Source organism: Pagrus major, chromosome 5 (assembly GCF_040436345.1).
Source record: "Pagrus major chromosome 5, Pma_NU_1.0".
Taxonomy (NCBI): domain Eukaryota; kingdom Metazoa; phylum Chordata; class Actinopteri; order Spariformes; family Sparidae; genus Pagrus; species Pagrus major.
Window position 1 is genome coordinate 38690449 of NC_133219.1, and position 26748 is coordinate 38717196.

Genomic DNA, 26748 nt, shown 5'->3' on the forward strand with positions numbered 1-26748 from the left:
ATATGGGTGCATATGTGCATGGATGTGCAATAAAAGTCAGATTAAATGTGTTGCATTATCTTTGGGGAACCGAAATCAAGACACATGTCACAGATAAAATAATATAACTGATTCTGAGTAGAGTAAATACTCCTGATGCATTAGTCAGACCTGGGCTGTACGTGGCATGCAGGAGCCCTGTCTTCACTCTGCAGTGTGACACTTCCTCCATCAGTGATGTGTGTTTCCTCGGTTCATGTGCAGCCTCCTCTGCGTTGGCCTCATGACTGTGGGATGGACTGTAGCTGTGGGAGACACGCTGTGGCCCCGCCCATCCTGAAACGTCATCGTCATTAAGCGAAAGACGTCACACCTGAGCTGAACTTTGAGGCAGACGCGCTCCAGACTTCAGGTGTGGAAGGAACCAGGTGAAGTCTGGATTCTGGACTTTTTTACACATGACAGCATGAGAGAGTCCAAACGCCATGAGGTGAGCGTCTTTTTTCTAAAGTTAGTCTCTGCTGCTGGGACGGGACGGCGTTTCCTCAAAGTGAGAAAACAATTCATTAAACTCGTGTTGAGTCATTTCTGTTAACCGCATCCGAAAAGTGTTTTCTCACGAGCAGGCCCGTCTCAGAGTCAGCTGTTCTCTGAGTATCGGAGTGTTAATCACGGACACATGCTGCCGAATATAATCAAGTTAATCAGAAGGTTTAATTCAAGGGAAATGAAATCGGGTCTGGTGTTTTCTGGTTGGTGTTCACACAAGCCTCTTCGTGAAATGTCACATTTCTGTGTGTGTGTGTGTGTGTGTGTGTGTGTGTGTGTGTGTGTGTGTGGTGTGAAATTCCTCATCGACTCTTCAAAACTTCATTCAAACTCCTCTCGCTCTAAACCGGGTGTCTTCCTCCTGTGTTGCGCGAATATCTGTTCAGAAATGTGTCGATTTAAAGTGCTCTTGTAAATTGCCACAGGAACATGTATATGAAATTCTGGGGAAATCATATTTTTATAATTACTAGTAATCTCTCCTCAATACGGCTGCTTTACTTTGTTCAGATTTGCTTGGTAAACACAGTTATGTGTCCTGTAAACTACACACCCGGCGAGTCGGGAACTGCCCAAAAAAGTTTGAATCTTATCTAAATGAAGTGCCATTTTGTGGATTATACACACGCCGATTTAAAGGCTGGCTCCCGAAGACTCAGAACATGTGTATATATTGTAATTAAAATGTCTTGTGTTTTCCTGCGTCGTTAAACAAGCTTCCATCCAACGTTTTTTGAATGGAGTGATGTATGTTTTTTTCCCCTGTATGCCAGATAGGGTCTATCAGACTTACTCTATTTTTTAATAACCTTAAATGAGTTTTAAGCATTCCATTATAATATAGAAATGAAGGCGGTAAATGACACATGTGTTTGTGCTTGCTGGGGCGATGCCCAGGCATGTGATTTTTCTAGAAAGGTAGGGCAGCAGGTATTGTGAAATAATGGGTGTGGAGGGAAATCTGGTACGCCTGATTGCCTTATTAGGTTATTGTGTCAACCTGACCAGGTTTTGACTGTACTTGGACACATCCTGTTTGTGTTTAGCCGACTTGAGTCAGTATAAGTTCTTGTAGGACCTGTAAGTTTAGGACGGCTGCTCTTGCATCACTCGGCTCTGCAGCACCACCTCCATCAGGCTGTTTTCCTGCTCTGCAGATTGAGTAAGAGCATCTATAGGAAATTCCCCTTCTCCATCGTATCCACCTGCTCAGTTTATCAGCCTGTGGCATGATTGGGAGGGACGGAGTGAAGTGTTGCATCATCTTGAATATTATCTGTAGAACAAGGAAGCTTAAAGAGAATAATGACTCAGTGTTTTATTTGACTGTGGTATAAAAAACCTTCTGATAACTATTCCTTAGCAAACAACTAGTTTCCTGTGAGCGGACCTGACGCGTTCACAGAGGAATGTAGACGGCCATAAAAAGACTGGGCTATAAAATACTCTACATTAACACGGATGATTGAAGGGCTCCAATATCAAACCATAAATGCCTGTCGGCTGTATTGTTCCTTAAGTTTTCATAAATCAAATGATTATTAATGTAAAAAGGAAGTGAAGTTATATTATTTTATAACATCTTCATCACAATCCCTCAAAGTCCATGTTGACTTCTTCTTCCTACCAACAGTCCAAAGATGTTCAGTTAATTATAATCTAATAATCTGACCACATTTGAGAAGGTGAAACAAGAACATGTATGTCATTACTTGATTATAGCAAATTAGGACTGCCTGTGACTAATGATTATTTCAGTATTGATTAGTCAAACTGAGTAAACAAACTGACCTTAAAGGACAACACAGTTGTACTTTGTTTATATGTGGCGGACCCTGCCACCTTTCTAGCTTCAAGCAGTGTTCTGGGACCTTATTTTCCTCTGAGAACAGCTTGTTTATTCACTTATGGAACAAATAAGTTTCACTTTCCGCTCCTAAACTACACACTGCCCCTTTTGATCATTTGGTCCATTAAATGTCAGATTCTTTAATGATTTGTTATGATTTAATAATGTCAATAAAATGGATAAAACTGCCCATTTTAATTTACCAAAACAGAGGCGGACATATCTAAATGTGTCCAGTCCTTTTTAAAAAAGATTCCCTCTAATTTCCTCATTTTTGCTTTAAAAGTATCTATTATTTTAATTGTTGCTGATTTATTTTTTTGTCAATCCACAAATTGAAAAGCAGCTCTCAGTAACAAAAATATATATATTTTATTTTAATTGCTGTTGTATTTCTCTCCCAAAGATTTTTTTTCTATTGGTCATGCTTTCCAAACCCTTGGGGGTTCTGCTGCTGCTGCCAGGCCTCGACGTGGGAGGGAGCAGGACACAGCGAGACGTCCACTGCATGGAGAACCTGGAGTACCCGCACGGCAACATCTGCTGCCTAAACTGTCCAGCTGGTAAGCCACATGGAACCAGACTTGATTTACTCCACTGAGACTTAAGTTCTGTCACCGGCTCAGATCAGAAATCCATCAGCAGAGCTATGAAGCAGGTCGAGCCTGATCGTGAGCGGTTATTATTTAGCCAAAAGTGACAGGTCCAGTTGAAAACTCAATTAAGAAGGTGTGCTTGTTTGTTTTAGGTACACGCTTGGTGTCTCCCTGCACCACAGCGAGACAGAAGGGGGAGTGTGTGGAGTGCGACGACGGGACATACACCGTGCACAGCAACAGTCTGAAGTGGTGCATACGCTGCACAACGTGTCGTGAAGGTAATTTGGCTTGACGGTCGTAGGCGATCGATTGAAATGACCGTGGAGGAAAAATCAATATTCAACCTTTTCAAAGTGCTCTGAGCATAAACTCTGACTTAACAAGGTCTTTTTCATGTCGCTTTCTCAGATCAGGAAATTGTAAGGGCGTGTATTCACAGTCAGGATGCCGAATGTCAGTGCAAACCGGGAAGATTTTGTGCTCCCGACGAAGCGTGTGAAGTGTGCAAGTTGTGTTCAAGGTGAGTCTGTGCAAACCAAACGGACCACACACCTGATGCCTGGTTCATTCAACGTGAGTGGTGGGAGAATGATCCTCTTTTATTTCACTAATTTCTCCATTGAAGTATGTTCTCAAGACGGCATCGCTCATTTTTTTTAAAGTCCTTCGTGTTTTTGATCCATCTTTTTTGCCTGCCTCTGAACTAGGTGTGCAAAAGATGAAGTGACGGTGAGGAACTGCACCCCTACTGCCAACACAGAGTGCAAGAAGATCCACCCAAACCCCGGCTCCTCCTCAGGTAGACGCCCCCTCACGCCCATCACTCATTTTCTTTTTTTAAAAAGATCTCAGGGGGATTCACTGAGACTGTACATCCTTCCTTATTATGACCATATTGTGCTAACGGTGGTTAATTATCTTTTTGTGTTTCACCAGCAAAGGTCCCATGGATTGTGACTTTGATTGTTTTACTGGTTGTTGCCGTGGCAATCGTGGTAACATTATTGTGGCTGAGGAGACGTCGATCAACAGGTAGGTGGAAATCTAAAAATAAAACCAATCTTCATTTACAAGTTTTGATAACGATGACATGCATATGAGGAGACGTGAGGAGACGTGACTAAACGTTTCAGGGTTTTAAAAACATTATTAAATACTCATTTTGAGATGCTACTGTTTGTATCTTTAAGAAGAAGACACTGACGGGTGCAGTCAGGAAATTAAGACCTGGCACAGAATCTGATTTTAGAAAAGGGAAATTATAGCGTACGTGATCGTTGACGTCTGATCATATTCTCGCCCGAGTGCAGATTATGACTTGACGCTGGGATAATGCCGGTCCACCCTTCTTGGTACTGATGCATCCATTAATAACAGCTGTTCAGTTGACACCACAAAGAAACTTCTGGACACACTCAAACATTTCTGCTGTGTCATAACTTTGTACATTTTAATCCCATTCTCATAAAAAGTGTGTGATTCTTGGGAAAACCAAACTGCAGGGCACAAGGCCGTTAAATAAATAAGCTCTTGGACAGCAACTAATGATTGTTTTCATGACCTTTTAATCAAATCCAGCAAATCCTTTCAATTAAGAATGTTTGGTATTTTTTACGTGAAAGATGTCTTATTGACTGATCAGGCCATTGTTTCAAGTGGTTACCATTGCACATGTAAGGCTCATTAAAAACATACGGCCCGATCTCATCAACCAGATGCTTGACCACTGTGTTCTCATGAGGAACCCTAACAGGGTTAGCGGGGTTTAGCTAAAAACGCAACACACGTCCTTCATTAGCCACAGTTGAGATTTGTTTCATTAGTAAGACTGTAGTTATTTGATTCACAGCAACAAGTTGTTTACTTGATGTTTTTTAGTAATGAGAAGAGATCAACAGTGATGACACAGCTCTGCATCTTTGTCACACATGGGCTCTGCTTCACACAGCCTCTGCCAACAATGATGCATGTTGTTGTAGCAGTACGAGCGCAGAAACCTGCTTAACAGGAACATTAAATGGCAGGTATGACATTGATCGTGCAGATGCCGTGGCAGATGCACTTCCTGATGATGATGTTGGAATTGGGTGTAGTAGGTTTGACGTCAGTATCGCAGCCTGTAGGTGTGTAGTCATTGTTCACTGGACTGCTTTTGGCAATAACAGTGAAATACCTCTCGATTCTCTGCTGTTTACCTCGCTGTTGGTAAACTCCACCCGATCCAGAACAAACTGGCACCGTAGCAGTCGGGTTTCAGAGCTGACCTGTGAAAGTACCCTGCTCTGCAATGAAGGCTCGAACCCAAAGAGAGCGGCAGCCCTTTGTTGATTCACCAAATTAAATTAAATTCAAGTCTCGTTAGTTTGTCAGACAGCTGCTTGTGGACTTTTGGGGACTTTTCTTAAAGTTGCATAATCCTCTCCTCACATTCTGTCTTCAGATTCTCAGAGAAATCTACCTGGCGGCCTGAAAGCTGGACAGGTGAGTCTCCTAATGTACCAAAGACATAATAAAATAAAGAAGTTTTAGAATGACTCTTTCTTCAGAAGGACAAAGGATGTCTATTTGAACATGTCCCTCATCCTCTCCAGCATTACAATGACAACTGCTCCACTGAGGAGGGGAGGAACGGAGAACCCCAAAGTCTCAGCTGCTCGAGCCTGATGCTGCCCCGGACACTGGTGAGAGCCAAACCCTCCGCTTGTATCGAGGACGAGCGCAAAGTGCTGTTCGAAAGCCTCAACAGCTCAGCCAGTAACTCCCAGCACAGTCTAACCGGCCTGCCCTTGTACGCCGCCCCCGCATCTCCCCCCCAAGCCAGGCACATCGTCCCCCCGCAGCCCGACGAGAGGGTGAGACTGCCAGCTCATTTTAACCCCTGCTTCCATCCCTGCTTCTGTCCTTCTCACCCGCTTTACTGCTCATCTATCTCAATGAATTAATTAACGCTTTGCTACTTTAACAGCAGATGCGTTCAGCTGTCGGGTTTCTCTGATCTGGCTTCCTCCTCCAGTTCACCCACTTTGACTCTTACATGACAGAGTGCATGAAAACTGTACAGCTGACTTGTTAAAACAGCACGTAGTTATTTACAGTTACATTCAAATGCTGAGTAGTTTGAAATCAAAGTCTTAAACACGTTGTAACATGTATGGAGCACTGAAACTGAAAACAGTTCCCCCAAATGTAGTGTTTACCCGGGGAACGTCGAACATTATTCGATCGCTAGAGTGTGTTGAACCAGTTTAATAAAGAGCTGATATATGGTGGCATGTTGCCCTTCAAGGCTTTATACAAAGGCATTTTTCTTCATTGCATGAGGATGAAACAAGCCCCGCTCAAAACTGACTTTAATCTCATAACTAATATTGTTTACCTTCTGATATTGCAGTTCATCATTACATGATTACTGTGGGAATGATGAATAATGCACAAGTTGTCTATGAGATGACCTTAAACGTAGAAGTGACTGAAACACACTGTGTAAATTTCACAAATTATTTTTTCCAACATCATTATGATAATTACTTTATTCACTCTAATCTTATTTAAGGTTCCTGATAATTGCTCTAAATTAATCAATCCCAGTGACTCACAGTTGATTTACTTCACATTTACATGGTGAACACGTGACGTCGTCTGCGTAGTGACACATTTGCCGGCCAACTGTAATTGTTTTGTTCAGACTTGTGTTGACACTGATGGAAGCTGAAGTTGATGAGTCACGTTTCCTTATTGCACATGTTTAAAGATTAACAAACTTTCCATATCAGCCTGCATTCATTCCATTCAAACCTGAAATACATCTTTGCAATTTTTAGAAATCTGTTTGGCAAGGAGGAGCTGATCAGCAAGTAACTGAAGAAGAGATGAGATGTATTCACAGGCGCGGCAGTTTATGACTCGTTAAGGATTTCAGACCTTTTTTGGATATTAATGATTGTTTCTCTGTTTTGTCATTTAGGAAGCTTTTCCCAAGCTTGTTCCTGTGAACGGTAAAGTGTTTTCATTTTCATTCCTTCTCTCAGATGTTAGTACAAGTTCTAAAAGTTCATAATAATAACAATAAATGTTATTACTAGAGTGTTGATAAAACACCTGGGTGAGCTTGGGTTTGTCTGAATGAAGGTCTTTATCTTTTGTTCGCAGGGGAAGAATCTCTGAGGAAATGCTTCGAGTATTTTGAAGACATCGACTTTAACTACCACAAGAGATTCTTCCGTAACCTCGGGATAAACGACAACGTGATCAAAAGCAAAGATGACCTCCTCTACGAGGATAAGATTCATGACTTGCTGAATATTTGGGTGGAGAAAGAGGGCAGAGACGCCAGCTTAAATGACCTGCTCAAAGTGTTACTTGATTTGAATCAGAGGGGAACAGCTGAGAAAGTCAAGGAAAAAGCTATTCACTACGCTCATTACTTGTGCGAAGATTAACGAGAGGTGAATCGAAAATGTAAAGTCTTGAGAATACCATTAATGGTGTGACGTACTTGTTGCTGTATGCTTCTGCACCATCCGGTACCGGTTGGACTAGCATCGCTATCGGAAGGCTACTGCTCATAGTTGTTCCTTGGTATACATTTTAACAGAGAAGGCATGAGTACATAGTCTCATGAATATCTCTTACGGTGTGAAGACCACGATGGAGTTAGCTTTTATATCGTCCACTACTGGTCGGATTAGCAACTCAGAAGGCTGCCTGCCACAAAAAAAAGCTCTCAAAAAATAAAAAAGAGAGGGCGGGAGTTAGTGTAGTCTCATGGTCATGGATATACCTTCTGGTGTCCAGTCCTTCATGGAGTTTTTATAACGTCCAATGCTGGTCGGATTAACAACTCGCAAGCCTACAAAAAAAGAAAGTTCTCAAAAAAAAAAAAAAAAGAGTACTGTAGTCTCATGAGTTTGGTGTTAAGTCCTTGCTGGAGCGAGCTTTTATATCGTCCAATTCTGTTCGGATGAGCAACTCGCAAGGCTACTGCATAAAAAAAAAACTCACAAAAGAAAGGTCATGAGTACTGACTGTAGTCTCATGGATATACCTTTATGGTGCCAGGTCCTTGTAGCTTCGTCTTCCTTGTCCAAGAATGTTGGACCAAGTAGAAATACACAAGGACTGCCCATAGCGTGCTTTTGGTGAAAAACAAACAAAAAAAAAACACTTTCAAAGTGCATGTTTTACTGTACTTGCACAGCTGTGATGAGGAAATGTACAGTGTTGTTTAGTAAAATCTTGCTTAATTACATGCCTGTTTAGATCTCGACAGCTTGAATGCATTTTTTTATTTATCCTGTTCAGTCCTACATGGAGTGATTGGTGAAGAATTTCATTACCAAAAGTGTTGTTGGTGCTGTCTCGCGACTTAAACGTTCAAAGACGTCTTTTTACTGACGAGTAAAACAAGCCCACATCCAAAGACAGTGACTGTGGTGTTCATCAGACCTTACTGATGATTGTTTTGTCGCTTAAGATGTGTTTTATTTATTCAGGGGTATCTAACTAGCTCCTGTACGCTGGAATGAATGTTTTTTTTACTGGTCGCACTGACTGAGGAACAGAACATGTGAAACATTAAACAAAATGCCCAGAGATCAAATGGGATTGTACAAGTATATGAAGTTATTATGATGGAGTAGTGATATTTAATTTTTTATTTAAAGTGTTTTCTCTGCCTGACTGTGTTGTATACTTGTGATTGACAGCGTTTGTCTTGATCGTGGTTCAGCTGCCTGATCACAATGAATTCATGTTTCTTATCTCCAGTGTGTGTTGTGCTTCTGGCCAATAGTTACATTACTTACCCTGAGTAATTTTCTACATTACTGAGGGCCATCAAAGTGCCTTGTCTGCCTTTTTTTATAAGAGGTGAATGGAAATGTTACATAATGGCTGTTACGTCTGTTGCTTCTCTGTCTCGCTTTCAGTTCCTGTAGTTTCTGTCGCATCCATTTTATGGTTTTATTTTACAGAATAGAAAGTTTTCTTTTTTTTTACAGAACAATTACAACTTCATAGATTTAACAATTTGATTTCTGAGTTCAAGTTGGAGTACAAAGAAAATGTCTTGATTGCAATATGTAAAGAAAAATAAAAGACTAAACACTTCCATCCTTTCTCTTGTTTGTTTTGACTGATATGACATGTTGTAAGTAAAACATTTTTTACTCAGGTTTGGGTAGAGATTTCTGTTCACACATAGTAATTTCATACTGTACACTACATTGGGTTGAGCACGTGTGCTAGCTGGATGACTGGCCGCACCTCAACATTTCCAACGTTCGCTCAAAAACAAACTATGCTTCAAATTCCCCCTCCTTGTGTTTCACTGTGGTAATTAACAACACGGCTGCAGCGTTAAACACCTGGTTGTATTAATAAGTAGGCAGGTTTTGTTACATGCTGATCGAGTGAATGCCCGTCTGTTCACTCTTGCTTCACCTCAGTTTCGATCACTTTCCTTCACCCTCTTTGCCTCCTCCATCAGCAGGCTTCTTTTTCTATTGCAGTGTTGTGACCAGGAGAATAAGCCTCTTCCTGTTTTGGTTGTGTAATGGAAAATGCATTCAACTCCTGCCAACTGCATGCAAATATACCTAAAGGTGCCAAAAGTAAAAGTGATCATTATGCAGGATGTCCCATTTCAGTATTTTATATAATAGTGTGTGTTTTAAAGCAGCACTGTGTAGTTTTGAAGAAGAAATTCAAACTCAGAATTTTAATATTTGCAATATTAATGAGGTAATAATACAAACCCAGAATATTTATCTTTTCCATAAGTGAATAAACAAGCTGTTCTCAGAGGAAAATAAGCTCCCAGAACACTGTTTGAAGCTAGAAAGGTGGCAGGGTCCACCACATATAAACAAAGTAAAACAGTATGAAGTTGTGTTTGTTTATTCAGTCACGAAAACAAAGAGAGTTTGTTTATTTAGTCATAAAAAATAGGTAAATGAAGATCTTTCTCTTCTGATTAACATTTCTTCCCCAAAACTACATAATGCACCTTTAATTCATATAATATATTATAATGTATTGGTTGATTTATATGTTACATTAGTAATCTGACTTGTAATTAATGTGGTCAAATAAATGTAGTGGACTCAAACTCCATGATGTCGCCTCGTGGAGTAGAAGTATAAAGTGTTTGTGGAATAACAGGCTGTCAGACAAATGTGCGTTCGGTCTAACGGGACACTTTTCAGACTAATTAAATAATGAATTAAAGTCAACAGGCAGTTAACTGGCAGAAGTCACCATTTTGTCAAGTTAAAGCAGCAGCCCCTTTTAAAATCATCTGTGTACGTCCCTGAGGAATGCTGCTGATGGTCCTGTCAAAACAAAAACACACCTCTGTTCAGTACTGTGCACCTCGCATCACCCAGCTGCTACATGCTGCGACAGTGACTCAGCAGAGGAAATGTAACGCCCTGCTGAGCTCCTGGACTTTGGCACTTGCTGCAGTTGGCCAAGGTTGATGGGTGGATGCGTCTTTCTCTGCTGTGTGTGAGCTCATCCAGAAGGTTTTAAGGGATTGGCCAAAACTTTAACGTCATTTTTCTCTGACTCTTTCACTCAGTAGGGTGGGGGGTGGGGGCGGCACATATCACACAGTTACCACTTACTGCTGCTCACTGTAGCTGCTGTTAGCTAATTAGCTCAGTAAGTCGTGCAGTTAGTGGTGTGGACAGGGAGCTCGGAGCACTGGGGAAGAGTGGGTGTCCACAGCGCTAGGACCGGAGTCTGGGCTAGCTGGTTAGCATGCTAACTTAAGCAGATATCTCTGCAAGGCGATACATAAACGGCATAATGTCAAAACTGTTATTTCTTCATGTTCTGGTGATTATTTGGGTTATTTTATTTTATAGCTAAAATGTAAACACATCGCACCTTTAAATGCACAAACAAATTCTGCATCTGCGCATGAATCCGTCTTCATGAGCTAATCAGACGTTCCTTCACTTGCCAATAATTTCTGCAGTTTGCTGCCTCATTTTCTTCTTCGTCATTCAGCAGGTTGTATTACACGCTGCGTTAGTCGTTCATTTACACTCATGACAAGTGTCTTTGGCTTACATTACCATTATGAATGTTGATGGGATAACTGTGTCCGTAAATTCAGATTCCAGCCCTACGGTGTGTGTGTACCCGGAGCCAGAGCATTTAATAGAGGTGTCGCAGGAACATTCGGCTAAATGATACCTCTGCTGTAACCAATCAGTTTTCTGACTCTCATGCATCAAACTAATGCTTGCTGAGACCATTATCAAACATTCATTCTGTCGCAGCCGTCTAGCGCACCGGCCAAATTACCACTCAGGAAAAAAGGTGATTTGAAGGTACATATCCATTAAAGATCTGAGAGCGCGGCTGCTCAGCGGCCGTGTTGTACTTTGTTACATGAAATACAAAAGACGCTTGACCACTGAAATCACCGAGCACTGAAAAAGAGCTCTGCCTTTGTCATGTAGCATTTTTCAAGGAGAAAATAAATGTGTATCTAAAGAAAACTGATCAATGTACATATCACCCAGTATAAATTCACAGATGTATTTTCAGCGTCTTCCTATCAGCCTCCCTCATTGGTGAGTCAGCTCTACAGCCGGACCCCATTTAGAGAACACAGACCTCTGCCATTCCAACAAATGGAAATAAGATGTGGATGCTGGCTGCAGAGCATCAGGTGTAAACATGAGAGGGATGAAGCACCAGCTGACCTGGCAGGTTCGGTCTTGCACATGAAAATCAACTGCGGAAGAAAACCCGTGACTGTGAATGAGGACTGAGTCACACTTTGATTCTGGCGTGTTTTCATAGACATATTTCTATTCAGGTAGAGACACTGGATCATGTCAGTGCAGCAAAGGAATGAAATGAGTCACAGTTATCAACAGAATGTGAATCAGTAGCAGTTTTGACATTATGAAGTCGACGTATGTGTAACCATGTAGCTTTGCTGCCTTGAAGGTCCTGTTATAAGGAGAGCTGATTTTTGAGTCTTGATGTGGGGTGGAACCGTCCCAACATACCATCCTTAAACTTCAGCTTTTGATGAGTTGGGAAACCCAAATCAGTTTTTCTTACAAATAGGACCTTTAAGATAACCAAACCTTTTAACCAAACACAACCCAGACCTTTTTGCAGATGCTAAAGGTTAACTCGTTCGTCTGTTCGAGACACCAAGGGAGTGTGACGAGTTGATATTTGTCGACCTGGGATTGTACCAGTACTTCATGGCGGACAGGCAGTACTAGTGGCTAACTGGTGAACATAGTGCAGCGTTTAGAGACAGATATTTCCCTCAGGAGTGGATGTGGAGCAGAAACAGAACTCAAAGCAAAGTGAATATTGGAGTTTAATTGATCGGAAACATGACTCTGTATCAGTTAATGCATAAATAAAATAAAGCCACTTTATCAACTTTAGGATTTAATATATCAATGTCGCCCCTAATCAATTAATACACCTTTAAAATGTGATTTTAAGGAGTCTGACTCTCATTCCCTGAAACACGTTTGAGTCCTTTAGCCTCTTTTTTTCCCCAATTTTAGCAATTCGACTGCAGTTTCCTGTGATTATTGGGAAGACCTCAAGAAGCCCAGCTGCCACTCCAGAGAATTCATTCCCATTCTGTGATAACAGCTCCATTGGCTCTCCACAGCTGCCAAGGACTTCATGGAGCTGAGGGCAGAGACCCAAAACCTCTCTCTCTCTCTCGCGTCTGTGATCGTGAACCAAAAGGCCTCTGGGATAGAACCGCCATCCAGCGGCAATATCACCATTGGTTTTACTTCGACAAAAGCACTCAAAGGTTTGGCTCTTACTGTCGCACCACAATACCTGTAATAGTGTTCAGTTAGCATCGATTTGATTTGAAATTGTTACGGCCGTTGTACCTACATTCATGCAAGAATAATAAATGAGATTTCCTCCCAAAACTGTCTTACACAATTCCCCCTCATAGCCATGTAAGTGCTGTTCCAAGCGGGTGCTGAGTACTTCTTATGTGCAATTTTTGAGTGAATGGGTCCTGATTTTGATGACGGCTATGATGATCGCTCTATTCAGGCCAAGTATGAAGGAAATAAAACGGGCTTGCTAGTCTTCATACCAAGAGCTCTGTTAATCAGTGTTGAGGAGGGAATAAAAAAGGCATTCAGTCTGACTTTTTCAGGCCTTCGGGGCGACTCTGTGGGACTTCAAGGACAATAGAAGTAGATTTCAGCCTGTAAAATATGAAGCTATAGAGGAGAGTAAAATATACGATGTCCTATGCAGGAAAACGAGTGGAGATGTGCCCTGTTCCTTAATCTGAATTTGTTATACTGATGTACAACTCTGCAGAGAATAAATTGTAAAAGGTAGAAAAGGTCACTGTGACAGAATTCAAGATGACTTTTTTTTTTTTTTCAGAATAAGAGGGGGGTCATTTCTGATTCACAAAGTCAGTCGTCTATTCGCTGCCAACAGAGAGGCTCCTCGCTGTATATCAGTGCGACATCACAGATTTCAGTCCCAACTCTTCAATTTGCTTCAGGGCAGAAACATTAATTCCACTTATTCTGCAGCATAATAACCCAAAATGTCAGTTTCAGTCGGGACTCCCAGCTGGGATCATATTTTCTACACTTTGTGTGTGAGGGCTGTGAACGCTGAGCTGGCCCGCTGCAAAAATCAGATTCTTCCCAGAAGTCTGCTGGTGTGCACATCAGATGGTTAGACGGGTAACACACTGTGCATTCACGGACAACAACAAAAAAAACTGAATCTGAGTGTGAATATTTGTAAATTATAAAAGACATCTGAGCATGAATCAGTTCAGGAAACCCAAGTGATGACAGAAAATGAAAGAATTTCGTCAGCGTCCACCTGCCTGCTGTAGCTCTGCACGAATCTTTTAAACATCCAGCTAATCAATGCATCCATGTAAAAACAGTCACTTGGTTTCCATTTAATCCTCACTAATATTCTGTCATGAAATCTGGACAGCGAACGGCATCCTCTGTCCTGAGACCCTCGATTCGAGTGAGGAAAAACTTGCCATATTGAAAAAAAAAACCTTCAGGAAGAGCCACAGAGGAGGATCCCTCTCCCAGGACAGACAGACATGCAGTAGATGTTGCATGTACAGAACAGCAACATCACAGTTCACAAATTTCATTGACAGAATGTCTGATACAAGTAAACTATATAAAATATATGTGAAGAGTCTGGATCCAGGAGGATGACTGAGCAGTCCCAGGCATCGCCGAGTGCATGGTGCCCGAGTCACACGACCTCCACTCTACCATGGTACGGTGGAAAAGTGGGCAGGCAACACGAGATAATTAGCAAAAATGTGAAAAAACTAGAGAAAGATATAAGGAGATCGTAAAACAGAAGAGAGCGATGATCCATGGGGGCCAAAAGGTATGATGATCTAGATCTGTCACTGGTGGATCTTGGGTGGCTGTAGCTCAGGAGGTAGATGGTGGCCGACCCGTCCTACAATCCCAAAGCGTCAGTATTTAGACTCAAAAATCATTTTTTTCACAAATAAGACCTTTAACTGTGGTGAATATAGAAAACATAACCTGCTCAACATCAGCATGTTAACATTGTGAGCATACTGGTATTAGCATTTACCTCAGAGAGCTGCTAACATGGTTGTAAACTCTCGGTCTTCTCCATTTTTTGTGACTCCTAAAAACTCATATGAGTTGTTGAAACGCATTCTGGACACTGGAGACTTGACACAAGCTTGTAATTAAGGTCTGCATCTCTGCAGAAAGCTCTGCAGGACTGTGAGGATGAGACAAAGTCTGTGCTGTGCCACAATCCAAAAGGACTAAAGGAAAGACAGCACATTAACTTAGATGTCCCCCTAACAAAAGGCCTGGAGCTGTCTGTGTCACACAGTCAACTCTGCCCACTCGACTCAAGCATCCTCATCCCCCAACATGTGCTGCTGGGGATGGACACACCGAGGGGGGGACTCGGAGAGGCATTTGAAAACATCACTTCAAGGAGTCTCAGAGGATCTGAGAGACTTTGATAACATAAGGCAGGGACTTGCACCCACTGACAGCTCGATTCTAGTCTGTTTTTAGAGAACAGCGCTCGAGGACAGAGGCTCAGGTTTTCTGTTTGGGGGATGTATTGATGCACCTTCCCTCAGATGAAGTCCTCGATACAATCAGATTCAGAGAATATAAGATTCAAGGAAAGATTCGATTTATTTTTATTTTCCAAGAACTGTTGTATTACAGAAAGTCAACCCGCCAAACCATTCAGCCTGAAACTGAAATGTGGTTTATAACGAAGCATGGCACTTGCAGAAAGTGAAATTGTGGTTAGATCGTCAAAACATTTACGGGCATTGCTCCCCCCCCACCACACCCCCCACCCCCCACCCCACCCCACCCCCCCACACACTTTTGCAAAATGTAGTTAGATCTATTGTGGAGTAGGCACATCATGACAACCCTGAAATATGAGTATGTGCAGCCCAAACCTAGCATAGTGCATGATGTGTGCATTGTTTTATTACTGTGAAGAAGTCATGCGTGCAGCAGATTATCAGGAATTATCTTGTAAGCATACCTGGTGCATTTGACATTGTTGATTGACGATGTAGTCCTGTGATATTGTATATATTCCTTAATCTGTGATATTTCTTTGTTTTTATCTGTTTAATTGATTAAATGAAAGACCAGCTAAAGTCTAAAGAATGATCTTAACTATAGAATCACATGAGAGTATCATTAGTGACTATTAAAATAATGTTAAAGCTAATTAAAATTGTGATTTGATTAGAATTTAAGTACATTTACTGTGTTATCTACATGCATATACGGTAAGTGCACAAACTGAGCAAAGTGGGGAAACCACCCTGGAGCCTGACACCCTCAGTGAGCCTGAAGGCTTCAGGTTTAGTCTGGTTTGTGGTCAGTACGTTAGTGGTTTTGTTACACAGTGCGTACAGCTAAAACTCAGTTGTAATTGAACTGATATGGGCCACAATAACACACCACGATTTACATAATCTTGAGGGCTCTTCTTGAAGGAGGGGGCGGACGTTAAAAGCTACTTTTAAGGTATTTATTCTTTCTTACATGGTCCATTTTACTGAATAATTTTGTGCTTAATCAAGTGACCACTAAGTGATTACAGTAGGAGAAACAGGGGGGGTCAACAGAGGGCCATGGTTTATTTCTTGCTGTTGGCACCTGAGGAGGTTAATCTGACTGACTGACTGTGTACACAAGCAAATTAAACAAAATCATACAGTGCACAAAATAAATCGGCTTTAATGCAAATAAAAAATGTGGAAGGGAGAAAAAAATCTGCAATTGATAAGTTGTTACTCGTGTCTGTTTGTTGGTTTGTCAGCAGGATTACACAAAAATTACTGAACGGATTTCCTCGAAACTTGGATGGAGGATGAGTCTCAGCCCAGAATAGAGCCCTTTAACTTTTGGCGCGGATCAAGCAGGATCCAAGAATGTTTTCTTACTTTCTTTAACATTGTGAGGGAGGGCAGTTTCCCACATTTCGCCATTCAAGTTTGCCATTGTAATTTAAAAACCTCCATAATTGTATTTTTCCTCTGGTATTAGTTTTTCTTGCATTGTGTTTGTAACAATGTAGTAATTTCTATGACCAAAAACAATTCAGCAGACAAGTCTATTATAGCTTGGGGCTGTTTAGGAGACACTGAAGCAGACTACTACCCGAAAGAGCAAATAAGATACTGACTAAAACTGCCTCCAGGTGGAGCTGAGACACAACAGATCTGTACAGGTCAGCCGACATGCAGCCACAGCCCTCCTCCTGCATCTTCACACAGTGTCACAGCCATCCTCAGAGCCTGTGAGGCAAAGCAGTCGAGTAATTTCATGAGTATTAGTAATTCATATGTTTATACAACACCAGACTTGTTTATTGGCCATACAGTTTATAACTTTATTGCTGCATTATTTAATTATTTCCCCTCGTTTTATTGTTTGTTTTAATATTGCATGTGTGTGCTTTTTCCCCCTGCTGAGTCTCATCGCTTCAAAGTGCTGCAACGACCTTATTTCTCCTAGTTGATCAATAAAGTTTAATCATCTTATTTTATTATGAGGCTGACGGTTGAGAGCTGAAGGAAAAATAGCATCACAAGAACCGAGGGCAAAGCATTGTATTACACAGCGCACGACTTGGAATTATTTAATTCAATTGTAGAGTTGTAGATTCGTGATTCGAGTGTTGATGTTACAATGTGGAGCGCTGCCAAAGTCATTTTAAACCTTTATTTAGAATATAAATGTGCAGATGATTAGTCATACCAGCTCAGAAAACCAGAAACACACACAAAAAAAGACAAAAAAGAAAATAGATTTTAGCTTTAGTGCATTTATTTTTTGTTACAAGTTTAAGAGACTCAAAGTAACAATTGATTTCAGGTAAAAATAACCTAAAGCTGCACTCAGTGGTTTTGAGGAAGACATTTTAATCAGAGGAGAAAGATCTTTAAGTGCACCTTTAAAGATGTACCTTAAAAATCAGGTAATTATATGTATTATTTTTAATATGGCGATTCATATTAAACATAAAAATCTGTGGAAAGTAATTTCACACAATGAGCTTAAAATCAGTCAATGAAAATCTTCCCCGAAAAACTACATAATGCACCTTTAAGAGAATGATATTTGACAATTTTATACATAAAATGACTTGATCCTTTTAAAAATACACTTATTGTTCCTTATTTAGTCTTATATGGAGAAAAGTTAATGAGAATAAACAGTTTTACTGTTTTAAGTCATTTCCTCCCCCTCTCCTTCTCTGGTGCTGCCAGGTATAGTGCTGACGAGTAAAAACAACATTTCCCACAAGGCCTTGCGCTGTCAACACGGAAATGGGTTAGGTAAATATCTCTTCCTGAATTGAAGGTGTTTAACCTGTAAAACAGCTTTTATTCTTGACAGTTTGGTTGTCGTCAGTCATCTTCACAAATGTTTGTGTGTTTGTGCGTGAGATACACAACTATACGGCTTTTGAACGCGTGAAACTGTCTAACGCTAAAGTTTTTTGTGTGTACGCTAGCAGCGGCTAGCAGCGGCTAGCAGCAACTACGTAACTCAGGACAATTTTACCGGCTTTAATTTTGCCCTGCGTAGAAAGAGGAAGAAACGCACCTGCCGCCGCAGAAAAAGTTATTTAAGGAGTCTGTATATTTCACTCTTTAATTCGGCGTACGTTACTTAAAGTGTTTGCAATGTAGGAATTAATCGCCAGGTAATATTAAAATGTTAAACAGCTAGCTAACTGCGTCATTTGCATGAACGTAGGGCTGAAGATGGACCCTGCCCACTGAGGTCTGCAGTCACGGGACGAGTCCCCTTTGCCTCAAAGCAATCACCTTTTTCACCTCACGGTTTATGACATTAACTAGGTCACTTTATCACACTTAAAGTAAGCACAAGTTTTGAGTTGGTCTGATGTCTGATATTGTTCTGTTAATGTTGCTGTTTGTGTTTGTCTGGTTGGACCCCAATTACTCAACACCAGAACTGATGAACGTGTCCCACTCCCACTTTTCATCGTATTTATAGGCAGCAGATGCAGCAGGCTGGCCCTCCACCTCCCAGCTGTTCCTCCACCTCTCACTGCTTCCCCCTCAGCCACCTCCACACAGCTGAATGTGGAAGTGAGACTGCAGCTGAGCCACAGAAACACGAAGTGAGAGCAGGTAGCACTGTGAGTATCTGTCAAAGATTGACCAGGGAAGTCATGAGATGAAGCAATAACTCCTACATGATGTGGGCTTAACTTGAGTATTGTAGAGTAGGAAGTGTTGCCAGTGTTGGGGCAGCTGAGGACAAGGTAAGGCGTGATTATTATGGTGCGTTTTGGTGCGATGCCTAAATAAAAAAGTGGTGATTAAAGGTTAGAAGGCGTGAAAATGATTCGACCACTTCTGCAATGTAGTAGTTTTTCAAAGGACAAGATGTGATTTAGCTTTGCTTTCATATGCTTCTAATGTTTTCACAGTTTTTCAAATTGGTTGCATTATTTAAAGGTGGCAGGGTCCGCCAAATATAAACGAAGTAAAACAGTATGAAATTGTGTTGTCAGTTTGTTTATTTGGTCATGAAAACAAAGAGAGCTTGTTTATTTGGTTTGTTTAGGCATAAAAAGTAATTCAATGATGATATTTTTCCTCAGATTTAAATTTCTTCTTCAAAACTTCATAGTGCTCCTTTAAAACTGGCCTGAAGTGGAGCAGCAGCATTTCAGTCATTATGTTCAAATGTTTAGTTTAGTAGAGTCTTTGAAATGTTGTTGAAACAATGACTGTATGTGACCCACATGTCTAAAAAAAAATGTTTTTAAGGTATCCTCATCTTGATCTCCATTTTTGGACATCCTTCAGCCTTCAAATCACCTAAGCAAATTATGAATTTTTGTTCTTTTGATTGGTTTAGACGTCAGATCTCTCCAGGATGAGGTCCATCGTGTGCTTCTACATATGCTACGCGCTGTGCTTGTGCCTGGGCCTGGCCTGCGTGGTGTGCGTGTGTGTGTGGAACAGCCAGTGGCGCGGCGGTTTCGCCTGGAACGGCACGGCTCAGCAGTTCAACTGGCACCCCGTCCTGATGGTAACGGGTCTGGTTGTGCTGTACGGCAACGGTGAGAGCCTTTTCAAATTTGGATCATGCAGAGTTTCACTTCTGTTTTTTCACTTCTGTTCTTCCTCATGACAGTCAGACTGTAATAAGGTAATTACACTTCACAGGGTTTGTACAGACCTAACGTATAATTTAATGCATCATCTCAGCAGCATTAACGTGAGGTAACGTCCCCAGTGACTGTTTTGTTTTAAGTGCCACACCACAGTGATTGTAGTCTGTTTCTGATGTAAAGTCAAATCTGATCAGATGAACGGAGGTGCCTTAAGGGGAAATAATATTACAGCTGGATAAACAATTTGATCCATATGATGAATGATATTTAAACCTGAAACAAGCTCAGCTGCTGACTCACTCAAAAGAAAACATGTATGGGCGTACTACTACTACTACTGACTTTGTGGGGTTTCATTCAACATGTTGTGAATGATGCGTCATGTTTCAGATACCGTAGATGTCCATCCTGTTTGTCCTCAGAATCAGCACCTGTCAGTACTTCCTCTTTACAGAGAACTGATTGTGGGTTACTTGCTGCTCTATGTGAACAAGATTACACAGTGGGTTCTGTTTTGTTAAACCCAGCAGCGCGGCCAGATTGCATTGAAATGTGCCCTGTCCAGTGCCAGATCATACGTTACAGAGTGGTGTGTGACAGTCATGGCTAATCACCTTCATTACTGTATAAACACAGGGCTCTCCCTGTCATGGCGCACTGTTTGGGAATCCTTTAGTGGTTTCCTGATAGAAAAGGTATTGTGATCTGTGCAGTCTCAAATATGAATGCAGTAGCTCAAATATCCTGCCACGAGCAGATGATGACTCTTTTTGAGTTATTTTCTCAGTGCCCTCCAAACCCACAGAAGACTGTACACAACTACTGTGTACACATTGATAAATTGATGCACTTTAAAATAAATTAAGCATCTTTTCTGTTATTGCCTCCCCCTGCAGGAGCTGTGGTGTACCGCATTCCTCTGACCTGGGGTCATAATAAACTCCCCTGGAAGCTTGTGCACGCTGCACTGATGCTCCTCGCCTTGGTCCTGTCAATCGTGGGACTTTGTGCTGTGTTTGACTTTCACAACACCAAAGGCATTCCCAACATGTACTCCTTGCACAGCTGGATTGGAATCGTTGCCACAGCTCTTTTCGCCACACAGGTATACAACTTTACACACTTTATAAGTCAAGTCCCATAAGGTGGGCATGGAGTTTTTCTTGTTATCTCATTCTGAGACACAATTGAGCATTGGTTATTTGCTTCTGTGTTCCTTGTATCTGTGAACGTCCACCCAGTGGGTGTTTGGTATGGCTGGCTTCCTCCTGCCCTGCTCCCCCATCGCACTACGTAAACTCCTGAAACCAGTACATGTGTGGTTTGGAAGCATCATACTGATGCTCAGCATTGTCGCCTGCATCTCTGGAATCAACGAGAAACTCTTCTTCGTTCTGTGAGTACCACATTTCTGTTACTGTTTATTTTATTTTATTTTATTAATATTCCAGTCATGGTTGACTTGGTGACACCTGTAGTTACAGGTGGTATTCTGGGGGCAGCCAAACAAAACATTTTCATAAAGAAGCCAGGCAATAATTGGCCCTTTTTCCGGTCACCCTGTGAGCAACTGTAATCTGGTTTTATGCAGCACACAGCATGAATCTGCAAACAGCAGAGCACAGTGTCAGGAGCTGCTTACTTTACTGAGAAGCTGGAGATGTGCAGCCTGTCGCCTGCAGCTCTTCATCTAACTGCTCACTGAGGCTCCTTCTTGTTCCATTACTTCCTGCAACATTTCAAACTGATCCGCTGCCAACAAATGCTGCAAAATGACAGTTGTCTTGTTTTGTTGAAGCATTTTTGATTAATGAGAGTGGTTAAGTGACAAACACTCTGCATTTCTTAATAATAAAGTCAACTTGTGTTTCGCCAGTGAAATGCTTCTAATGTAAAAGGAGGAAATGTTTGGTTTGCATGAGCAATAACTTAATACAGCATGTCACTGCAGATACTGCAGATATATAAATGTTGCAATACATTCGTCAGTGGTCAATAGGCTCTGTCACCATTGTGATTTGGCAGTTATTTATTTAAATAAAATCTTGGAGATTGTTACTTTAAAGATAAACTGATAACATTTCCCTTCATAATGTGTTTTTCCACAGCAACGGAAAAAACAATGCAAGTTATTCTAACCTCCCATCTGAGGCTGTGTTAGGAAATTCATCAGGAGTTTTGATCGTAGCTTTCGGCTTGGTTGTCCTGAAGATTTTGTCCAACCACGAATGGCAGCGACCAGACTCCAGGCCTGAGGATATGGCTTACGCGGTGAGAATTATCAGTGCAGTTGATGTGGATTTGATAGGATTTATTTTAATCAAGTATTTCACAACCATCCTTATCTCCTCTCTCCCACAGCCGTTGCTTCAAGAAGAAAATGAGTGAAGGAAATTTGAAAAAATGCTCACTGCATCACACCCGTCCATGCAAAATCAGCTCAATCATCACAGATTACAAGTGGCCTTTTAAAATTTAAAAAGATTAGTTAAAGTTAAAAGCTTTGTTTTTGAATGTACAAGCAGCTGTCTGTACAGTGAGATTATCTATGTCTGTTGTGGATGTAAATATTTATTTGAAATTATATTTAAGAAAGCTTTTGTTGCCAAAGAATAAAAAAAATATGTTTGATCAAAGCTGTGACACTTTCCTCTCTAACACTGTGTAATGATGCACTGTAGCTTTTACATCATGCAGTAAGGCTCTAACTGGGCAAAGGTATTAAAGTTTGTAACAGTATACTGTCGGATTTACTGGCCCGGCTGTTCCCAAAAGGACTTTTGGAAGCACAGTTTGTCAATAGCTGGAACAAATATGAAGATTGCTTTAACGCCGCTTTATCATCTCAGAGTTTAATGTGGTTATATTACTTTTCAGTTTGAAGGAAGTTCACAAATGACTTCTTGTGTCATTATTGTCATTTAGTATGTGACTTTTACAGAATCATTGAACTCAAAGTGAAAGAAAAACAGATTCATTCTGATAAAATATTTTCTCGTGCAGTCCTTGTGAACAAGTGAGTAGGAGAATGGCGTAATGCATAAAAACATCATGAACTTACAATACATAATACATTTATACACAGTACATAATCACCTAACATGTAGGCATTATGAAGTAAACACACCCTCCACACATGTATTAAGGCATGCATAAAAACTGAGTTCCCGCCCCAGACAGCTTAACAACCATTCACACCTGGGCTCACCTAGCCCTAACAACCCACGTGAAGGCCGGTCGGGTCAACAACCCACAAGTGGCCCTAACGACTCTAAAACTCAGAGCTCACGTGTCCTTAACGACTCTGTAAGGACACTCCTCCCACACAGAGTTTAAAAGCCTGCAGCTCCCCTCCAGGTAGTTAGAACTGAAGAAGCCTCTTTTGATGAGAGGTGAAAGGCAAAGTCCAGTTGCCTACAATACAGCACCTAGAAGTTATAAATAATATAAAATAAATGTTTTTTGTCTTACACCAATCTGGAAATGTAAATGTTCTTATCCCTCTTGATTCTGTATTCATCACATTGTCCCATGAAAAGCGAACAGCTGCAGGCAAATACCACCTTCTTTCATTCTCTAAGGTGTTTCATGCACTGAGATCAATAAACCATATGAAGCCCACTTAAAGGAGTTTGTTCAAATGCCTTTCATCAGATTTGGGGCCATCTGCCTGAAGCATGCAATGTTTAGGACTTCCCAGAAAACCACGGAAACAGCGTTCATCTGCTTCCCACAAATATCATGAAAGCCAACAAGGATTTTCATATATGAGGCAGACTAGTGTTGAGACTCATGTACAGCTGATATCATCCTCTCAAAACTCCTGTCAGTGTTCCCCTCATCGTGAGACGGACTCAAGCTGTATAGTCAAACGTAACGACAGAACAAGGACAAGGTAACCTGAGGTTTGATTCTCTTCCAGGACATTTCCTGGTCCACCACAAGGAAACTAAAAAAGAGAGGAAGAGTCATTACATCAACGAATCTTGACCTACTCTCTCAAGTGTGGTCTTTCTTTTTCTGGAGGCCTCTCTTCATCAGAAGTCAAACCACGTAGATATGTCTGGTTTTAGTGTGTCTCTCCATGCATGTCCCATTGACTTCAATACAACTGTCACTGCAGCCCGGCCCCCAAAGCAAGATTCAGTAATGAACCTTCTTTCTTTTTTAGGTTCTCTGGTCCACCACACACATGCTGTCCAGAGTCTGCAGTAACAGCTGACCTTGATAACAAATCACTGCTGTGATACTTTGTTTACCAAAACCTCAAAAAGACAGAAGTGCAAAAAACCCCCAGAGGGGAAGTCTGCAATGAATGTGTTCACCACAGGGCACAACGTACGATTGTTTGAGTGCAACCACTGAAACACATCAGATGTCACGCTGACACTGAGATATCTATACATAGATATGATGTTGGACCAACTGACAATAGGGTTACGTGCTCTGTCTCTCAACCAGGTGCAGTGGCTTCCTGAAAACTTGTTGTGATTGTAGTATTGCCTGACAGCCAGTTTAGACGAGCAGCTTCCTCTGTAAAACCACAACTTGTCCTTTATTTTGCAGGAGATTCTGATTATAACGGCTGTGTAATGGGAAATCTGGCGTAGGTGCGATGCAGATTTGTGTTACATGTTCCTCTTGATCAGAAAAACCCCCTGTAAAATACGTAGCTATGCAGACATGAAAGATGAAAAGATGAATTGAATTCATGCAACGTTGATCCTGATCAGTCACGGCTTGATGTGTCATCCTGTTAACAGAATAACAACACACTGTCAAAGCTACATCGCAGAGTCACTAAAGTCTCACCTTACACATAATTATCACATTAAATAGAACATCTGCTGGAAATTGTTATACGTTGTTTGCCACATTGTTGAAGAAAAGAAATGTCTTGTCCTGTTAAACACAAGGTGGCAGCAGAGTCGAGGTCAGTCCGGTGAAGAGTTCACATTAAGGATACTTGTGCTGTACTGTAACATCATGCTGTAAGTCACGTACAAAATTTGCTACCAATGAGAGTCAAATGGGGAGCAGAAATACTCTTACCCATGGTGACGGGTTGAAGTCACCTCCATGTACTTTAACAAATATCGTTGAGGACAAATATAGGAAAATGATCATGTGTGATGTAACCTGCAGAGATATGACATAACAGACAGAGAGAGAACAGTGTTTATCAATTGATAGTTAAAGTGTTTTTTTAGTTGTTATTAATGTTAGTCATGTATTATGCCATAAATATTATTCAGTAGGAAGTAATCATTAAACTGCACGCCCGTTCTTACAGCTGAGCTCTGTGCCTCTAATTTCTAAAATGAGGCAGAAGCTAAAATAAGAACAAACTCCATTAGTTTAATTATCATCTTTCAGCCAGAAGCACTTGAAAATCCAACAAAGAATAATCAGAATGTGTTATTGTTTTTATGCTGTGTTATAATTAGTTAAGAGGGATCAAATTTCTTTTTAAAAAAAGAACAGAAATTCATACCAAATGTTTTCTTAACTGGACAGCGTTTTGTTTTTCTAGCTCGTACCAACCACTCACTTTTTTTTACACTGGTGGCAGAAGATACCATGCAAGGTGCCAGATACTCAATCATATGCACACTCACACACCAGTGTGAACAGCCACTGGGAGCATGTTGGGGTTCGGTATCTCGCCCAAGAACACTCCGACATGTAGACTGCAGGTGGACGACCATCTGCCTCGAGCCTGTGCCCAAAACAGACGGATGAAACTATCGCCAGGCTTATTTAAATACTGTTATTTAGATGTAAAGTTAAATGTTGATATGTTTTTTCCAATGTTAAGAAGGATAGTTCCCACGGTTTTAAAGGATCTGTGTGTTTTGGTATATACAGGAGAGAAAAAGAAAACCAATGAGGAAATGATCGTGCAGAATTAGCCTTTTTAACTTATGGATCAAATTATGAAATAGATTTTATTCTGTGATTTTTGTTGACACGCAATAGAGAACTAAGACTATAATATTTCTATAAAAGGAAACAGGTCTAGTGAGTCTAACTTGTTTGCTCACAGAAACAATCTACTAAGAAAAAAAAAACTGGGAATTAAAAAAACATAATTTCTTTACTTTTCTTTTGAACATAAACCATGTCAAATTAAACTTCATCACTAGATTAAGCCGACAATACATATATTTATTTTCATCTTTTAAGCTGATATGGCAAACTTGTTAGCAAACAGCTTTAGATTTACATATCCAGCAACCTGGACAGGAGGTAAACACTTGTCCCTGGCCCTGGGTCATTGGAGGGCCAAGAACGGGCCCTCTAACCCTAAAAATAATCAGCTGGGGGGCCTCAGGAGATCGTCATGTCGTCTGGCACAAGCAAGACTATCGGTGGCTCAGCTAGCAATCATTTTGATTTCATTTGTAGCCACCTGATTAACGACATTTCTTTGGCTGCCAGCGTTAAAATCTTCACTATTAGTTCACCTCCTAGTCACTAACTTTGTTGTTTGGTGCTGAGCAGGTAGTGTAGGTCGGCCTGCAGCGGTGCTAACACAAGCCTCAGTGAACCGAAACAATGCGCTGAAAGATGCTAAAATCAAACTACACCAAATTTTGTTTTCTGCAACCAGTTTTTGTAAAATGACACATAAAAGAACCCTGTAACCTTGTAGACGGTGGGTTCCCCATTATGAGTGACTCCTTAGTGTCAGAACAAGGGGCATCTTTAAAGGTGCACTACGTAGTTTTTCCTGCACAACTGCCGGCTTGGCTCTGTTCAGTTTGAGTCGATCACTTGTCTCGATCTCCGCAGTACTATCGAAGATTCTCCTCTAACAAAGTGGCTCCAATAATTCAGTTACAAACACGTTTCATTACCTGTAACTTCTTCACAATAAAACCCCTCTTTCATGTAGTCATTTAACAGCTTTTATTATGAAGGAGCATTACAGGAAACGTTGCGTTTTCACCAGCAATAACTTAACACGACTCCCTATGAAACAGTAAAACACAGCAGCTGTTCGAAAGTGAAACTAAAGAGATTCAGTTAGAAACTACACAAGTACTGAGAGCTGAA

General features: G+C 41.0%; 2 protein-coding genes across 5 annotated transcripts; both read left to right on the forward strand.

Annotated features, from left to right (window-relative positions):
- Nucleotides 1-354: 354 nt before the first annotated feature.
- Nucleotides 355-9087, forward strand: LOC140996799 (tumor necrosis factor receptor superfamily member 10B-like). Of its 2 annotated transcripts, none has more exons than XM_073467290.1 (10): nt 355-469; nt 2784-2940; nt 3126-3254; nt 3385-3496; nt 3684-3775; nt 3913-4008; nt 5417-5457; nt 5568-5657; nt 6941-6971; nt 7126-9087. In XM_073467290.1, the coding sequence occupies exons 1-10, from the start codon at nt 446-448 to the stop codon at nt 7413-7415; spliced, it is 1062 nt and encodes a 353-aa protein (XP_073323391.1). In that variant the 5' UTR covers nt 355-445; the 3' UTR covers nt 7416-9087. The 2 variants fall into 2 exon arrangements, with proteins under 2 accessions (XP_073323391.1, XP_073323390.1); XM_073467289.1 differs by having other exon boundaries at nt 378-469; nt 5568-5828.
- An 8734-nt stretch (nt 9088-17821) lies between these two features.
- Nucleotides 17822-22325, forward strand: LOC140996810 (lysosomal membrane ascorbate-dependent ferrireductase CYB561A3-like). Of its 3 annotated transcripts, none has more exons than XM_073467304.1 (7): nt 17822-17869; nt 18558-18702; nt 19431-19635; nt 20586-20794; nt 20931-21085; nt 21798-21960; nt 22051-22325. In XM_073467304.1, exons 2-7 carry the CDS (start codon nt 18565-18567, stop codon nt 22075-22077), a joined length of 897 nt encoding a protein of 298 aa, XP_073323405.1. In that variant the 5' UTR covers nt 17822-17869; nt 18558-18564; the 3' UTR covers nt 22078-22325. The 3 variants fall into 3 exon arrangements, with proteins under 3 accessions (XP_073323405.1, XP_073323406.1, XP_073323407.1); XM_073467305.1 differs by lacking the exon at nt 17822-17869 and adding an exon at nt 18332-18417; XM_073467306.1 differs by lacking the exon at nt 17822-17869 and having other exon boundaries at nt 18672-18828.
- The last annotated feature ends 4423 nt before the right edge of the window (nt 22326-26748 follow it).